The sequence below is a fragment of the Mauremys reevesii genome, linkage group 1 (genome assembly GCF_016161935.1).
Source record: "Mauremys reevesii isolate NIE-2019 linkage group 1, ASM1616193v1, whole genome shotgun sequence".
Classification (NCBI taxonomy): domain Eukaryota; kingdom Metazoa; phylum Chordata; order Testudines; family Geoemydidae; genus Mauremys; species Mauremys reevesii.
The window spans coordinates 16,295,303-16,313,575 of record NC_052623.1 but is presented as its reverse complement, the minus strand read 5'-3'; the positions used below and the strand labels follow the sequence as shown (position 1 = coordinate 16,313,575).

The window sequence follows — 18,273 nt, the reverse complement described above, 5'->3', positions numbered from 1 at the left end:
ACACTGGGGGGGAAGGGGTCGATCTAAGGTATGCAACTTCAGCTACGTGAATAGCGTAGCTGAAGTTGAAGTACCTTAACTCGAATTACTTACCCGTCCTCACAGCGCGGGATCGACGTCCGCGGCTCCCCCGTCGACTCTGCTACCGCCACTCGCTCTGGTGGAGTTCCGGAGTCGACGGGAGCGCGTTCGGGGTTCGATATATCGCGTCTAGATGAGATGCGATATATAGAACTCCGAGAAATCGATTGCTACCTGCCGATCCGGCGGGTAGTGAAGACGTACCCTGAGGAAGCATCACAACAGTCTTGGGAGGGAAAGTCTAAGCATCTGGTTTGAAATACCTTGGTGGTCTTGTTACTAGTTTCCATTAGTATTGGAGTCAACTTGTGCTTTTATCCTATATTGTTCAGGCTGTGTGGGTCACACGGGTGATACCTTAAAAGCTGAGGTTCTCTTCCTTCTGTAGCGACCCCGTGGCAATTTTTGGAAGAATTAGGGACTTGTCCCTGTATCTATAGCTAAGTTATTCAGCAGTGGTCTGCTTGGCTGCCATCTTCCATGCAATAGGTAAGTTCATTTCAGTGATAATACTGTACCTGCAGACAGGTCAAATATTATTTAGATTGTAAACTTTTTTGGGCTAGGGACTCTCTCTTTGTTCTGTCCAGCACAGTAGGGTACTGGCACCACTGCAATGCAACTAATAAATAAAATTTTGAATTCTCTACTACTAGAAGTGCTGCAGAATCCATGTGAACAAAAGTCAAGACAGATGCTAATATATGCCTGGAAAATCGACCCAACGCCATTCCCTACGTCTCTATTGAGCAAGTGACCTGATCCTTTCTGGCCTTCTTCCCAGCTTTACACCCCTCCCCACAACATGTCAGCTCCCCCCAACCCATATCTTAGCTGTTCCACAGAAAGTTCCCTATTCTCCTTCCTTAGTCACAACATCCTCTTCTCTATGCCTCCTTCCCTCCAAAAGCACTCTGACTTATTAAACCATGCCCTACCTCCTAATTAATTGAGACTATTCTAAAGGTTACTTCAGGTGCTCAGATTCTTAACCAAAATAGCATGAACGATGGTCTTGCGCAAAGCTCTATGATCACACCACAGTCCCACCTAACTTCATATGCACGGTATGGCATTAAGGCCTGAGTTGTCTTCACCACCCAGCTTTAAGAAATTTGTTTATTTCATGTCTGCAGCCAATTGGCTACAAATACTCAGCCTATCAGTGATACATGATCCCCACATATTAGCAATCATTGCCAGCTGATCAGATGTGTCTTCTTTTAGAGCCCCTTACAAGACCAGTTCAGACATACAGGAGCCAGAGGGAAAATGCCCATGCCTCTTCAGATGCAGAGAAATGCAGGGGCTATTGTAGAACCAAGCAGACAAGGACAGGTCATGATACTCATTGCTCACTGGCAGAAAGAAATAACGGTCTAGCAAGTTTTCAAAGACAACCTTTAATGATTTCACAGGATGTGGTTCAAACTGCTTTGTAAACATGTAACCTCAAACTTTGAACAGCATCTCACTGGGTTCAAAGAAGACAAATGGTTACTGCAAAAAGTGTCTGTTTTGTTACTGCAAACAATGACCCTCACACAGCAAAACAGTCTTTTTGTTCCATTTTTTAAATCCAGTTGTCATTGAAAAATCACTCAGGGCTTGTCTGTACAGGTAGTTAATCCGTTAAGTACCTGTTAAGCTGGGATGTATCTATAGTGCACTAACTGCTTAGAAATAGTCGATCAAAACGCACTATGGAACTTTTACTGCGTAGTAGCCGGGTCCACGTGGCCACTTCGTGTGGGGCAGGCTACTGTGCTACCTATTTATAGCCCAGCTTGCCCCACACAAACTGTCAGTAGACCAGTTTTCTCTAAGAATTTTATAAACTCATTAATATAATACAGAACTAACAAGGAATAAACTGTTTAATATTTGCTAGAAAAGGAATGTTTTTGTGCATAATTGAATATTGTCCTTTCCTCATATCCTGATGCTCATCTGAACCCCTCTCCTCTTCATCCTCTTAATTTACTACTCTTAAATTGCTGTCACCATTCCCACCTACCCCATTGACATTCCTCATCTCTTGCTATCTTATTCTCCATTCCTTTTCTCCTCTGTTCTTCCTTCTGTCTTTTCTGGGAGTGCTGCTTCAGCTTAATTGAGTTGGCTATTGAAATTGTCCCCTGCACCCAGTAATGTTGCGAGAGGATACACAGATCAGTGAGAACGGGAGGCAGTAAGGCAAACAATGCATGTCTTTAGGACCGCATTTTGGAAACATTGCACCCAAAGTGAGATGTCAGCATAAAGGCTGCAGATGTTGCCCTCCTTAGAGTGTAAATGAAGGAGTGTGGAAGTGCATGGTACAGCATGTTAACAAATGCTCCAGCTAAAAGCCATCGTTCTGTAAAATTTTACAAACAGTTGCATTATTTTGCCATGGACCATTGAGTGGTGTCTTGCTTCAGCTCTGTTTTGTCCCTTTAATACATGGGAGGCTGAATCATAAGCCATAGCTCAAGACTTCCATATATGGTATAGGGATGAGATGTAATAAGATGTTCTCAAGAATATATGTTTATCTTAACCCGGGTGGGTGAAACTAAACAGGAACAAGGCACTTTTGTTCCAGATTAAGTGTCTCCACACATGAAGTTAATTATGAACAATTAATCAGGAAGTATTCCATTTGTAGACAAGGCCTTAGATTCAGTGTCATGGATGGTTGGCAGAAGGGGAACAAAAGGCTTCAGAGTTTTAGTTATTCAGAGCAGATGACCTGAACATTAGCATCCATGGTCCTTTCACAATGGCCAAAGATGACTGGATTGTTTGTAAACAGGCAACAGCAAGAGCCATGAAACTATTGTGATTTATTTTGAATCTTTCCACCTTGGCAAGGGGAATAACAAGTGAAAGAATATACTCTGATGTTTCACACAATTCAAATTGGCTCTGCTGTGACCCTTCCTTTGCTCTGAAACACAGGGTTCTTTCTAGACTTTCCAGTACTTAAGATCACAGGTTGCTTCCGTTGGGGGTCAACTACCAATGTGACATTTCACCCTGTACAGGAGGGATCCTATAGACACCCTCTCACATTGGTACCAATGGATGCAATTAAGACAGTGAGAATCCCACCACTTCTCCAGGAATCTTCTCACATCATTGGTACCATCCACCTTAGTGAAGTACCTGGTGTGTACTTTCTCACATACCTTCAGCTCACATTTGGCAGAGCAGATCTCACACACGTAAGGTTGCATGGATATTAATTCAGCATCCAGTATCCCCTCTAGGAAACCTTCCAGTTGCTTTAGCCCAAAGATCTTTTCCACTTTTTGCAGGAATAGAGAAGGATGAAACTCAGTTATGGCCAGCCCCTGAGCCAGGTAATGTGGGTACTTCCCCATCAGTCTTCAAAAACTGCAGTAGCTCAGTCTTGTCTTCCACTTTGCAGAGACTAGAGATGCATTCTTTCTCTAGCAAACTCACATTTTCCTGGGGTTCATCCAGCACGACTAGTAGAAGAACTTAGGGTCCTGCCCTGCTGCCCATTCAATTCAGAGATTAAAATAAAGATGACCCATGTGGAATTTGCTCTGGTATGTTTGACATTGAGGCAGTGGAGATTGATGCCACAGTTCTGCCTGATAAGTCACTCTATGGTGCAGGTCTCATCCCACCCTCTCACGTGGCAATATGTGAAGACTTCTATATTTCATCTTGATTTCCAGCTGCCTTTTTGACTTTGGTTCAGCTTTGCACAGGTAGGGCGTTATCTCACAGTTGCAGCCAATATAAAATTTTGGTTTTATCCTGGGATGTCCTCTGTATCTTTTTCCTCAGACTGGCTAGGTGACAACTGACACATCCCAAGCCCTAGTTGAATTCAGTGAGGAACCCTTGCAGTATTTTGGGTGTAGCCTAAGAGAGCTGCCCACTCAAGGCACCTTTCAAAGGGCCCATGTGCCTTGAATTTCTTTGTGATTCTGTCCAGATCCACAAGTTTCCTGGTTCATTGTCCTATCTGGGAAACAGTGCAGTGGTCTTGACTCTGAATAGATTCTTGTGATCTGCTGTCTGAGGAATCCAGGCTGGGGTACATTGCAGAAATTCTGAGTGGGAGAAAATAATTAATCTAGTAAAACAACATATATGCAGTGGGAATTAAACTAAAACCATGAGTTTTCTGTAGAGAGATGCTGTATTTCCTCAAACACATGGGAGAACATTGCTGACGCTCTCCCCCACATAAAACTGCGAGCCTCAGCTAAGTTATTGGCACTGCTTATGTTTATGTATGGAAGAGATATGGTATTGCAGTGGTTCAGGGAGACAGGAAACATGCTATGTGTGTGTATGTATCAGAGAGAGAGAGAGAGGAGAGAAGAGAGAGCAGCCTGGGTTCTGAAGGAACCCTGCAGGGGACAGTGGATAAAGTGGTCTGAATACAGCCATGGGAGTTGTAGGTAGGACAGGGTATACCATGTTTAGGAGTTAGTATGTTGGGAGCCAGGTAACTCTGTATTTAAAATAAACTAAACCAAAAATTCAATTTAGAGAAATAAAGACAAAGGCTAGGCAGAACATTTGAAAATACATTTGCTACTTTAACTCCGGGAAAGGACCTACCCATTGCAGCCTCTGACTGATTAAAGCTGTGAAAGTAAAGTATAAAAGAATGTTCCATCAAAGTCAGCAGGACTACACATGTGCTTAAGTGCTTTGTTGGATCAGGACCTTGACAGCCATTCTATTCTGTAGCAGTTAAAGTGAAAACATCAATGTAACAAAACTGTTGAGTCTCTGAAAACAAAGTAAAACCATCAAGTAAATGAGGAAAAAACAAACATGCAAGGGTCTTATGCTTTTGGTACAGGCCTGGGAAAGTCAGAAGATCTGGTTCTATTCCCACTTTTCCCAAAGTTCCTTTTTACTGAAAGTATGACTCTGCTTTGAAAAGGTGCTCTGTTAAAATGCTATCAGAGTTCCAGTGGCTCCATGTGTTCAGTTTTGCAAGTAAACAAATATTTGACGGCCAGCCCTGCAATCTTGTTTTCCTGTTGAAGTTACCCTCATCCCCCCGACCCCGTCTGTTTTATTGTTATAAATTATTTGGATTACAAGCACTCCTGGAGACGCCAACTGAGACTGGGACTCCACTGGGCTAGGAACTGTATGAACACATAGTAAGAGATAGTTCCTGCCCTGGAGAGTGTACAATATGACAATAGAATCCATATTGGCTGACTCCTTGTCCAGTGACCAGACCATGCTGCCTCCTTTTCCTAGCATATTACTGAACAGCAGTATTGTTACAGAATATCAGATTTAAAGGACCTCAAACTGTGTATCGATGTCTTATTCCCTCTCCCCTTCAGTGCCCCCAAAAGATTGCATTACATATTGTATATACACGTGCACACAAAAGTTGAATTGGGGCTTGCCTACATGTGAAAGGTATTCCAGAATAAGGTAGGTTGTGAATGAAAGCAGAACAGCTATTCCAGAACAACTCTTTGTTGACAGGCCCTTAATATCTGGGGTCTGATTAAACCTGTAACTTCAGGGACAATCAGAGCCATGGCAGAGCTTCTAATTTCTTACCTTCCCTAGTTGGACCTACATATTAAATATTCCTTATCAAAAACAGATTTTTTAAAAAAGAATGGAAATATATAGGGATGTGCATTTGTTGCAGGAATTAGACTGTGTGAGATATGCCCACTTCCTCTTAATGGTGGTTCCCTGCTGGATACTCCAGAGAGCCAAAAATGTTTAGGGTTCCTGTCTGTGTTCTGCAGGAGGGAAATTCCTTCCTGATCCTAGTGATCAGTACAGCCCTGTCCACATAAGTACAAGTCTCTACAGCTAAGCATCTGATCCCATATATACCTCAAAATAATGTTCCACACACCCCTGACATCCCTTGTCCTTATTTAGGCCCTCATCCTTCAAGTTACTCCATGTGGGTGGACCCCAACAGTACCATTCTTCCTCTTTTATTTTAATTATATTTCAGAGGGTGATTTTCAATCTGCCTAAACCAGGCTGCATGTAGGAGCAAGTCTTTTTGTATTACCATTGATAGATGCAGTCAGGAAAGTTACAGGAAATATTCTAGATCCTTCATTAAAATGAGTTCAGTTCAGTTTGTGAGTTTACCTATCCCTTGGATAGTGTTTATGAAAATTTTCATGTACTCACCAGATGTTTTCTTTGGCTTGGTCTTCTGTAGCATAGCTGCTTAAAGTCTTCAGTATCTCTGGCACTCCCTAGGGTATGTCTACACTACGGGATTATTCCGATTTTACATAAACCGGTTTTGTAAAACAGATTGTATAAAATCGAGTGCACGCAGCCACACTAAGCACATTAATTCGGCGGTGTGCGTCCATGTACCGAGGCTAGTGTCGATTTCCGGAGCGTTGCACTGTGGGTAGCTATCCCATCGTTCCCGCAGTCTCCTTTGCCCATTGGAATTCTGGGTTGTGATCCCAATGCAAAAACAGTGTCGCGGGTGATTCTGGGTAAATGTCGTCACTCAATCCTTCCTCCGGGAAAGCAACAGCAGACAATCATTTTGCGCCCTTTTTCCCTGGATTGCCGTGGCAGATGCCATAGCGTGGCAATCATGGAGCCCGTTTTGCCTTTTGTCACTGTCACCGTATGTGTACTGGATGCTGCTGACAGACGCGGTACTGCAGTGCTACAGAGCAGCATTCATTTGCCTTTGCAAGATAGCAGAGACGGTTATCAGTCGTTCTGTACCGTCTGCTGCTATCATGGGTGCTCCTGGCTGGCCTCGCATAGGCAAAAATGGAATGACCCCGGGTCATTCCCTTCCTATGTTTTGTCTAAAAATAGAGTCAGTCCTGCCTAGAATATGGGGCAAGTGTAGTAGAGAACCAGAGAGCACAGCCGCTCCGTGTCAGAGCCCCGGACATCCCGCAGAAATGATGAGCTGCATGCCATTCTAGGGGGTGCCCCTGCAACAACCCCACCCGTTGCTTCCCTCCTCCGCCATCCCTCCTGGGCTACCGTGGCAGTATCCCCCCATTTGTGTGATGAAGTAATAAAGAATGCAGGAATAAGAAACACTGACTTGTTAGTGAGATAAAATGAGGGGGAGGCAGCCTCCCACTGCTATGATAGTCCAGGCAGTACAGAATCTTTTCTTTAGACATGAAGGGGGGGAGGGGCTGATGGAGCTCAGCCCCCAGTTGCTATGATGAAGACGGTTACCAGTCGTTCTGTACCATCTACTGGGAATGACCGGGAGTCATTCCTATTTTTACCCAGGTGCCCCCGGCCGACCTCACCTGAGGCCAGCCAGGAGCACTCACGGGCTGATGATGACGATGGATAGCAGTCATATTGTACCATCTGCCACCGGGGAGGGGAGAGGATGCTGTTGTTCACTGCTGCAGCATCGCGTCTACCAGAAGCATTCAGTAGACAAAGGGTGACATTGAAAAAAGTCAAGAAACAATTTTTTTCCCTTTTCTTTCACGGGGAGGGGGGTGGTGGTAAAATGGCGAGCTATACCCTGAACCACCCCGGACAATGTGTTAGACCCTACAGGCATTGGGAGCTCAGCCAAGAATGCAAATGCTTTTCGGAGACTGCAGGGACTGTGGGATAGCTGGAGTCCTCAGTACCCCCTCCCTCCCTCCATGAGCGTCCATTTGATTCTTTGGCTTTCCGTTACGCTTGTCACGCAGCACTGTGCTGAGTCCTGCTGTGGCCTCTGTCTGGAGATTTTTTCAAATGCTTTGGCATTTCGTCTTCCGTAACGGAGCTGTGATAGAACAGATTTGCCTCCCCATACAGCGATCAGATCCAGTATCTCCCGTACGGTCCATGCTGGAGCTCTTTTTGGATTTGGGACTGCATCGCCACCCGTGCTGATCAGAGCTCCATGCTAGGCAAACAGGAAATGAAATTCAGAAGTTCGCGGGGCTTTTCCTGTCTACCCGGCCAGTGCATCCAAGTTCAGATTGCTGTCCAGAGCAGTCACAATGGTGCACTGTGGGATACCGCCCGGAGGCCAATACCGTCGATTTGCAGCCACACTAACCCTAATCCGATATAATACCGATTTCAGTGATACTCCTCTCGTCAGGGAGGAGTACAGAAACCGGTTTAAAGAGCCCTTTAAATTGATATAAAGGGCCTCGTTGTGTGGACGGGTGCAGCGTTAAATCGGTTTAACGCTGCTAAAATCGGTTTAAACGCGTAGTGTAGACTTAGTGCCTCTGTGAAGCAATTCCTAGTCTGTGCTGCTACCACCAGCTGGTCATTGCTCTACATATGGCCTTGGTTGCAGCTCTCTCTCCATAGAGAGACAACTCAGCCTTCCTGAGACTGGCTTTTCACAGTTCATACTGTTCTCATTGGCTTGATATAAACACTAATATGTATGTAGATATAGGCAGTGACTAAAAATTTCTAGGTTATTTGATGTTCTCTAGTCTTGGCAAGGCATTGGAGATCTCCTTTGTTCTGGAAGATGGTCTCTACTGACAGTGCATATGCTTGGAAACTTTTCCAATTTTGTTTAAATCAGACTCTTAGGCTGGTTTTATCAAATGTTATTTCTAGTTCAGCAGCAGAGAACATGGCAAGTTCTCTTTCTAGAGCAGTGGTCCCCAACGTGGCGTCTGCGGGCACCATGGCGCCCGCCGGGGCATTTGTGTGCCCACCTAGTGCCCAACAGGGGAGAGAAGCCGTGGCCCCGGGCCTGCCGGGGACAGAGAACTCTGGGGCTGCAGGCGCTGGTGTTCTCTGTCCCTGGCAGGCGCAGGGCTGTGGCTTCTCTCCGGCTTCTCCAGGGCTGCAGGCTGTGGGCTCAGTTCTCTGTCCCTGGCAGGGGCGGGGCCGCAGCTTCAAAGCTGGAGAGAAGCCGCGGCACCGCCCCTGCCGGGGACAGAGAACTCTGGGGCTGCAGGCTTCATTCTATATTAAAGTAAGAATAATAAATATATTTGGACCAGCAGTTCAACAATGTTTTACTTTTTTAAAATAAATAAGATAAACTGTTTATGATATTTATTTTGTAAAAACGCCTTAATTTTTCTTACAGGTAGATAAAAAAAGAGCAAATTCACATGGTAAGGTGAAAGTCATTGCTGAATAATTAAATTAACCCTTTTACCTGTAAAATTACCCTTTTTATCTTATGGATTCATATATTATGCAATATGAAATTATGTTTTTTGTATTATTTAGTGTACAAATATGAAATAAACCTTGAAAAATTGTTGGTGCCCGCCATGCTCTTCTGAAAATATGAATGTGCTACTGGCCACAAAGGTTGCGGACCACTGTTCTAGAGAGTCCAAACTCAAATAATGCAACAGTCTTCCTGTTTGAATATTGTTCTCTCAAAAACTATAACTATTTGAGGTGGCTACAAAATGTTTTCTAAATCACAATTATACAACTGAATACATTGAATATTAAACAGTAACAAATTAGGGCACTTTACTGTGCACATAAAACAGATTTTAAAGAAATTAGTAGTGTAAATATCGACACAGTTTATACACTTAACACAGTTCTATGAAGCTTAAAATTACTGAATCTTAATGCAAAGGGCTGGATCCCCAAGTGTGCTAGAGGGGGGTAAAACTGGCTTTACACCACTTTCCTCCTACTCTGATCCTAGGGCTCATAGGGGTCAACTGGCCTACATTGCATATCAGAGCAGCTCTCGGGCTGGTCTAACTTGTGCTGGTGGATAATGACCCTCAGGAGGCCACTCTGGTGTGGCTGCCCTGGCATACCCCCAGGATGCCCCCTTTGTGGGGGGGGGGTGGAAATTGGCTACACCAATGTTTTTCGCATTAAATGTATGATTCTTTACTTTAGGGCATAAAAATTCACTCACCCCTGGTGAGAAGAAACTCATCCTGGTAATTGGGGATGAGAGCAGCAATTTCTGCAGAATTTATGCTTTAATTTGGGAAAAAAACATTTGTCTTTAAGAATATAAAATAAGCTTCTGAACATGACCGGATGCAGTGCTTCCTTTCTGATACTGCAGCCAGACAGCTCAAATGTCTCTGTTGCAGCTCATGGCTTTCCCAAGCCTGAGTAGGGGGAAGTTAACAAGACTCTGGTCAGTTTCATGGCTATCATTCAGAACTCATTTTGGACAGCAATGAAACAGACCCTTCCCCACCTACTCCCTTCACAGCAGCCCCCAAGAGGCTGTGAAAGGGCAGTTGTGAAAATCCCCAACAATTAGCTGGTTCTGGGAGGGGGAAGCAAAAGCTGTTTCTTTTCCAGCAACAGAATGGATGGAGATTCAAATTTATCAAAACATCAAGCACTCAAAGACTGACAAACAGTGGAACCCCTGAGCAGAGTTCAGGACCAAGCACCCTGATAGGAATCCCAGCAACCTCCCTATTCTCAGCATTTGGGGGACAGAAGTGGGGTTCTAACTATGGCATTGTTGACTATTGCTGGTGCAACCAATTGATTTATCTATACAAAAGTGTTTAACTGATTGGAGAGTTAATTGATTGCCAGCTACTTTGTACATGCTAAGCTGGACACTACAAATGTTTGTGTTTTATACCATATGCTGGGCCCTCCCACCCCTTACCCATAGGCTCACTACATCAGTTTTCAGTTAAAATTAATTTGAGGTAGTTTTTACATTTGTATCTGCTAGTATGGACACTTGTCAAACATTCATTCCAAGAAACAAACATTTGTGATTTGCCATAGCCTGATCCCTAGGATAAACCACAGACATTTGTATCCTGGAACAAATTTATTAATGGCAAAGGGTTCACACCCTGCTTCTGTCATTAAACGGGATATCTCCTTTGTTTGGAAAAACCGTTTAACTGTGGAGTGTGCGAAAGAGGGAGAGAGGGCTGCAGACTGAAGATGGCTGCGGTGTTCCAGTTAATAATGCTGACATTTACACTGTCTAGCACTGATACTGAGGTGAATGAGGAAAATTTACACTAGAGATATAGTGTCAAGCAGTTTGCAGCTTCACTACACAGTATCTGGTTACTTAAGGTTGATTTTCTTTGCCATTGTAAGTGCTACATGCTGAATTTATTTTTAAAACAAAAGCTCAGGCAGCTGAATGCCTAGGGAATTCCCTAAACTGCTTCCAGTCCTCACCTCCCAGCTGCTCCATCCTCCATACTGTTGCTACCCAACCCCAGCACTGAGAATTTCCCAGAACAGACCTCCCTTTACAATGTAGAGCCATCCCACTATGCCAGTTCTGATTCAGTTTCCATATTTAGTCTATCAAGAAGCTAGGATGCAATCTAAGAGTTGCATTTGGTGCTCAGAGGGTCACAATTACATTCCTGACTTTGGCTGCTCCATCTTGTACAACATTAAGGGCTGAGTTGCTTTCACCACACAAGAGGCATCTTCATGGTTTTACAAAATTATTTTCTTACCTATATGAAGCCAACTGACAACTTAAAGATCCCTGCATATTAGTAACTATCACCTGCCAACAAGATCCAGCTACTCATGTAACTCCTTGTAGTAGTAGCTAATTCATGGATACGGGAGCCAAAGATAAAATGTGGACTGCTCCTTAGCAAAAGGAGAGTGCAGATGGCTAGCTGCACAATGTAACGTAGAGGGACAGATCATGAGATTCAGGCTATAAACCACAGACTTCTGCTGGCATCATTAGGTTGGTCAGGGCTCTGTTCACTTACTGATGTAGCTGTGCTGCCAAAAGTCCCTAGTGTAGATGCAGTTACACTGCCAAAATTGCACTTTTACCAGTATAGCTTGTTTCCTTGCGGGGTGGGATGAAATAAACCCTACCGGAAAATGCAGTTTTGCTGGTATAACCACATCTATACTGCATCCAGACTAGGAGCTCTTTGGGACATAGTATACCAATATGCCGATACTGGTAAAGCACCCCTAGTTTTGACATGGCTTAGCTGTTCCTACACAGAAAGAGGTGATAGCAGCAGATCTGCTAAATCGTTACTCTTCATTTCACACAAGAAGAGTTACAAAGAGTATGTCTACACTGCAAATTATGGTGCAATTGTAGCACAGGTAGCCATATCCCCCACTAACTGTAATCTAGCTGGTGTGGGTAACAGTAGCAGTGAAGAGCCAGTGACATGGACCCCTGAGTAGCCTAGGGACGTATGTAGGGCCCTGGGGAGCTTGTGCTGGGGTGGCTAGCCCACTCTGAAGCCCCAGCCACCTTCACTACCGTTACACACTCTAGCAAGATTAAAGCTAGCACAGATATGTCTATCCATGCTACAATTATACTGTGATTTGAAGTGTGGATCCAAATTCTGTGCTTCACAGACTTGTAATTTCACTGTCTGAAGAAACCACAAATCACCTGGCTTAAAGAGCAAGACAAAAGATTATCGCAGAAATAGTCTGTCTTGTCACTAACTACAAACATTCTCTTCACACAGTGAAAAAACAACCGTTTCCTCCCTCATTTTTAACACGAATGTAACACACTTGGTAAGACATTTTAAACCCAGTAAAACAAAGCAAACCTAATAATAAATAAACTGGTTAGAAGTTTGCTAAAGATGGGATTTTTCTGTGTCCAAATGAATATCCCTTTCACTATATTATTCCCCTTATACATAACCACTTTCACTGTCCCAACATACCTCTGGTGCTCTCTCTCATCTCTTCTGTCCCTCTCCTATTTCCCTTCCCTTTTCTCTTATCTCTCCAGAGAGTTCTGTAGTGACTTCTCTGAGCTGGTTGTTGGGCCTGATTAAGTGAATTGTTTTTGCTGAACCTCACAATACAGATCAGGCTTGGAGGCAGCACTCTCAACCTGTTATCAGTAACGTTGCAGAGGGATGTAAAGATCAGAGACACAAATATGTCTGTAGGACATCATCTTGGAAATTCTGCACCCAATATGAAATGGCAGCATAAAAGCTGTTGATGTTGCCCTGTTTATTGGGTCCACAGTGTGTGTAAACTCATAGATCAGCAGGTCAACAAGTCACTCTGAATGCTTCTTTTATTAAATTTGAAAAATGACAATAAATGCAAAGAAGTGCATTCTTTTGTTATGGGCTCTTCAGCAACATCCTGTTTGAGCACTTTGGCCCAGATCCTCAAAGATATTTAGCCACCTAACTGATTGATTTTAATGAGAATTAGGTGCCTAAATGCCTTTGAGGCCTCACAATTAGAATTATGGCTGAATGACAAATGTTAACCAGAGATCCCCGTAATGGAGAATGGGTGCAAGATGCAACAAGACATTACAGGTAGGACCAGGTTTCACCATTTCAGGCACCTTTGTTCAAAGTGTTTGTGAGGATCTCTTAGGCTCTTGGCAGGAGAAGGTAGGAAGAGGCTTCAAAATATTGGCCCTCTAAAGCAAAAGAGCTGAAAAATAGCACTCAGAGTTCTTTAGGTTAGTCTCAGAGAAGTGGGCAGGGTATGCAAAAGCAACAGTGGGAGTCCAGAATATACAATGAATATTCATTCCAAACTTTTAATTACAAGTATTTCCTCTGATGTTTCTTCTTTTCCATATTGGTTCGTCTATGGCCCTTCCTCTGCCCCAAGACATAGGGGTCTTTCAGTAATTTCCTATATTTGCAGTGTGAGCCAGCTTCCATAAGAGGCGGACGACCAATGTAAAATTTCACCAGGTACAAGAAGGACCCTATGGGTACCCTCTCACCTTGGTACCAACGGGTGCGATTGTTAAGGCAGCGAGGATCCCACCACTTCTTCTCCAGGAATCTCCTCACATCAATGGTTCCATCTACTTTAGTGAAGTAGGTGTGTACTTTCTTATACGCTTCCAGCTCACGTTTAGCAGATCCGATCTCCCACAGGTAAGGTCGCAGGGATATTAACTCAGTATCCAGTATCCCCACCAGAAAACCTTCTGATCTCTTTAGCCCACAGAGGATCTGTTCCACGTTTTGCAGGAATAGAGAAGGATGAAACTCAGTCATGGCTCGGCACTGCTTCAGGTAATGTGGGTATTTCCCCATCACCTGGAAGAAATCAGTCTTCAAAAACTGCACTAGCTCATTCTTGTCTTCCATTTGGCAGATCCTAAAGATGATTTCTCTCTCTAGTGCCCAAACATTTTCTTCACGCTCACTCAATGCCACTGGTGGAAAGTGATGGTACCATTCCCCCGGATATCTGTTCAATTTGTAGATCAACAGAAAAATGATACCAGAGTGGTTTGCTCTGGTACGTTTGACGTTGAGGCACTGGGGACTGATTCCACAGTACTGCCTGATAAGTCGCTCTACAGTGCAGGTCTCATCCCACTCTCCTGCATGGCAATAATATGTGCAGGCTTTCCTGTACTTCATCTTGATTTCCAGCCACCTTTTTGACTGTGGTTCAGCTTCCCACAAGTAGTGAGATATTTCACGGTTGCAGCCAATATAGAACAGTTTGGTTTTGTCTTGGGAGGTCTTTTGAATTTTCTTCTCAAAGAGACTTGGAGACAACTGGCACATCCTGTGGCACTGGATGAATTTGGTGAGGAACCCCTGCAGTATTCTAGGGAATGCCCGACGGAGCTTTTCTCTCAGGGCAGCTTCCTGGCTCCCAAAATGTCCAGCTGCTCTGAACTCCCTTCTGGTTCTGGCAAGATCATCCATGAGTTTCATTATTATATTTGGGTCTATCATCTTTTCTGGTGCATCAGATTATGGCTCTGAAATGTTTCCTATCAGGTGTCACTGGGATCCCTGTTGGAATACAGAGGGATGATCTTGACAGAAAATAAAACACAATAAATATATAAAAACTACATCTCAGAGGTGCAAATTAACCCCAAGCCTGGGTTCTTCTGGAGAGAGTTACCCAAGTGCTATTCACAGCAATTGGAGCTGCATTGACTCCACTAGCTCATTTGGGTCCCATCAGAGCTATTGGCACCCACCATGTTTATGTTAACAGAATCTACTGGCATGGACTCAAAATCTGTTTAGTGCAGCTCCCAGTGTGCGTGCAAAGGTTGTTTTAAGCTCCCTTGCACATTTCTTGGTGCTGGTTGCCAATGGCCTCAAAACCCCAGCCTGGCAGGCAGGGATCACTAGGTGGCATTGGCTACATCCTTTTTTACCTGTCTACTCTCCTGTCATGAGAGGTTGGGGTGGTGATGGTATAGGAGCTGTTAGGACAGTGCTACAGCTACCTCCCCCCAAGCATTCCCCTAGGCAGTGGTTGGCTTTGATGCAGTGTGGCACTGTTGGAGTGGTGTAGAGCTCCCTCCCCAAGGGAGGATCGGGGCAGAAGTCTCAGTTTGGCTTTCTCCTGCCAGCCTCTCCACTGTTGTTAGTGACGTGGGGCAGAAGGTCAGAGGGGCAGCACAGTGAGCCCTGTGCACTGTCCGGTGAAGACAGAAGGGTGCATCCCAGGGGAGTGCGTGGGTGCTGGGGAGGAGCTCTGAGGGGGTCAATAGGGTGGGGGTCTCTAGGGTGGAAGGGCGGGGGCTGGGAGGGATGAGGAGGCAGGAATTGTGGGGTGGGATTAAGGGAAGGGGGCTTGGGGCAATGAGCGTGTCAAGGGCAGAGGGAGCTGTGGGGATGGCTCGGGGGATGAAGGGGTGAGGAGCTGGGATGGGGGCCAGTGGGATGGAGGAAGGGGGATGAGGGATGGGAGCTGTGGGGGATCAATGGGGTGGGGAGCTGTGGGGCTGGGGTGGGAAAAGGTCAATGGAGTGGGGTTGAAGGGAGGGGGAGTGTGGGGTGAGGTGCTGGTCTCCCGGGAGGGGCGGGGCTCAGGGCCTGCCTTAGGGGAAATGGGGCCATGGGCACACTTATATTTTGGGGCCTCTGGCCCCGGCTGCCTCCCACCCATCCCCGCTGCCTCCCGGGCTCCCCGGCCCCTGCTGCTCCCCGGGCTCCCCATTCATCCCCGCTGCTCCCCGGCTCCCGGCCCCTGCTGCTCCCCGGGCTCCCCGGCCCCTGCTGCTCCCGGGCTCCCCATTCATCCCCACTGCTCCCCTGGCCCCGCTGCTCCCCTCGGGGTCCCCATTCATCCCCACTGCTCCCCGGCCCCGCTGCTCCCCGGGCTCCCCATTCATCCCCGCTGCCCCCGGCTCCCCGGCCCCCGCTGCTCCCTGGGCTCCCCGGCCCCTGCTGCTCCCGGGCTCCCCATTCATCCCCACTGCTCCCCGGGCTCCCGGCCCCGCTGCTCCCCTCGGGCTCCCATTCATCCCCACTGCTCCCCGGGCTCCCCGGCCCCGCTGCTCCTCGGGCTCCCCATTCATCCCCCCACTGCTCCCCCGGCCCCGCTGCTCCCCGGGCTCCCCATTCATCCCCGCTGCTCCCCAGGCTCCCCGGGCTCCCCATTCATCCCCACTGCTCCCCTGGCCCCCGCTGCTCCCCATTCATCCCCACTGCTCCCCGGGCTCCCCCGGCCCCGCTGCTCCCAGGGCTCCCATTCATCCCCGCTGCTCCCCTGGGCTCCCGGCCCCTGCTGCTCCCAGGGTCCCCATTCATCCCCACTGCTCCCCGGCTCCCCGGCCCCCGCTGCTCCCCCCGGGCTCCCCATTCATCTCCCCACTGCTCCCCTGGCTCCCGGCCCCCGCTGCTCCCCGGGCTCCCCATTCATCCCCGCTGCCTCCCAGGCTCCCCCGGCCCCGCTGCTCCCCCGGGCTCCCATTCATCCCCGCTGCCTCCCGGGCTCCCGGCCCCGCTGCCTCCCGGGCTCCCCGGCCCCGCTGCTCCCCGGGCTCCCCATCCATCCCCGCTGCCTCCCTGGGCTCCCCATCCATCCCCGCTGCTCCCCGGGCTCCCGGCCCCTGCTGCTCCCAGGCTCCCCCGGCCCCTGCTGCTCCCGGCCCCTGCTGCTCCCCGGCTCCCCGGCCCCGCTGCTCCCCGGCCCCCGCTGCACCCCCCGGGCTCCCATCCATTCATCCATCCCCCCGCTGCCCCCCCGAGCTCCCGCTGCCCCGAGCTCCTTTCCGCGGCCTCGCACCGCAGCCCGGCCCGCCCTGCTGAGCGCGGCGCCCGCCCCTCAGGCCAGGCCCTGGCGCGGGTACCGGCTCCGGACGCTGCTTCCGTTGGGGCGTCGAGCGGGAAACGAGGCCGGGAGCCGCTGGCGCCACCCGGGACTTGGCTCAATGCGCCTGTGCGGGCCGGCGTCTGGCGGGAACGCGCCCCACCCCTCACTGCGCACGTCCGTCTGTGCGCGCGCCCCGCCCAGCCCCGCAGGGTTCCGCACACCCGGGCGCACTGAGGCCCTGCCGGCAGGGGGCGCTGCTGTGCTGAGGCTGTGGGAAGGGACAGCACCTCCCACCCAGCCCGCGCGGCGCCGATCGCTCCCCACCCAGCACGTGGCTCTGGCTCCCCGCCCAGCGAGCGCCCCGCACGCTGTCAGCTGGGCTCAGGCCGGCAGAGCCGGGTACCCTGCACCTCTGCGCGGCGTGTCCTGCTGCAGCGTGTTACATACACTGGGGCAGCCAGTGGTTTCCCCAGGAATTGAAATTAGGGGGGGTGTTCGAATTTACAGGGGGGGTGTCAGGACCAATGAGATATAAAAGAGATATGAATAAAGTAAATGTTTTGTTAGGATTATGCAAATTTAACATAAGAATAATGCAAGTTTCACCAAAACACATAACAGGTCTAGATTTCTAAAAAAATATACATTAAAAAAAAAGTATTTAATTTAAATTGACTTTTGAAAAGTAAGCCATCATGGGGTAAGAGGAAAGTCCTCTCATGGATCAGTAACTGGTTAAAAGATGAGAAACAAAGGGTAGGAATAAATTATCAGTTTTCAGAATGGAGAGAGATAAATAGTGGTATCCCTGAGGGGTCGGTACTGGGACCAGTGCTGTTCAACATATTCATAAATGGTCTGGAAAAATGGGTAAACAGTGAGGTGGCAAAATTTGCAGATGCTACAAAACTATTCAAGATAGTTAAGTCCCAGGCAGACTGCGAAGAGCTACAAAGGGATGTCACAAAACTGGGTGACTGGGCAACAAAATGACAAATTAAATTCAATGTTGATAAATGCAAAGTAATGCACATTGGAAAGCAATCTCAACTATACATACAAAATGATGGCATCTGAATTAGCTGTTAACACTCAAGGAAGAGATCTTGGAGTCATTGTGGATAGTTCTCTGAAAACATCCACTCCATGTGCAGCAACAGTCACAAAAGCAAACAATGTTGAGAATCATTAAGAAAGGGATAGATAATAAGACAGAAAATATCATATTGCCTCTATATAAAT

The 18,273-nt window shown here is 47.3% G+C and overlaps 2 protein-coding genes across 6 annotated transcripts in view; one reads left to right on the top strand and one right to left on the bottom strand.

Moving 5' to 3' along the window:
• The window catches only part of XRRA1 (X-ray radiation resistance associated 1), a 65,596-nt gene that overhangs the window by 16,732 nt on the left and 30,591 nt on the right, over positions 1–18,273 (top strand). The gene's annotated exons all lie outside the window — the stretch shown is intronic.
• Positions 13,040–17,202, bottom strand: LOC120405818. 4 transcript variants are annotated; one of them, XM_039539608.1, is made up of 2 exons: positions 17,069–17,202; positions 13,040–14,768 (listed from the first exon to the last, which is right to left on the bottom strand). In XM_039539608.1, the coding sequence occupies exon 2, from the start codon at positions 14,706–14,708 to the stop codon at positions 13,545–13,547; it is 1,164 nt and encodes a 387-aa protein (XP_039395542.1). In that variant the 5' UTR covers positions 14,709–14,768; positions 17,069–17,202; the 3' UTR covers positions 13,040–13,544. The 4 variants fall into 4 exon arrangements, with proteins under 4 accessions (XP_039395542.1, XP_039395549.1, XP_039395567.1 ...); XM_039539615.1 differs by having other exon boundaries at positions 17,005–17,157; XM_039539633.1 differs by having other exon boundaries at positions 13,040–14,791; positions 17,069–17,142.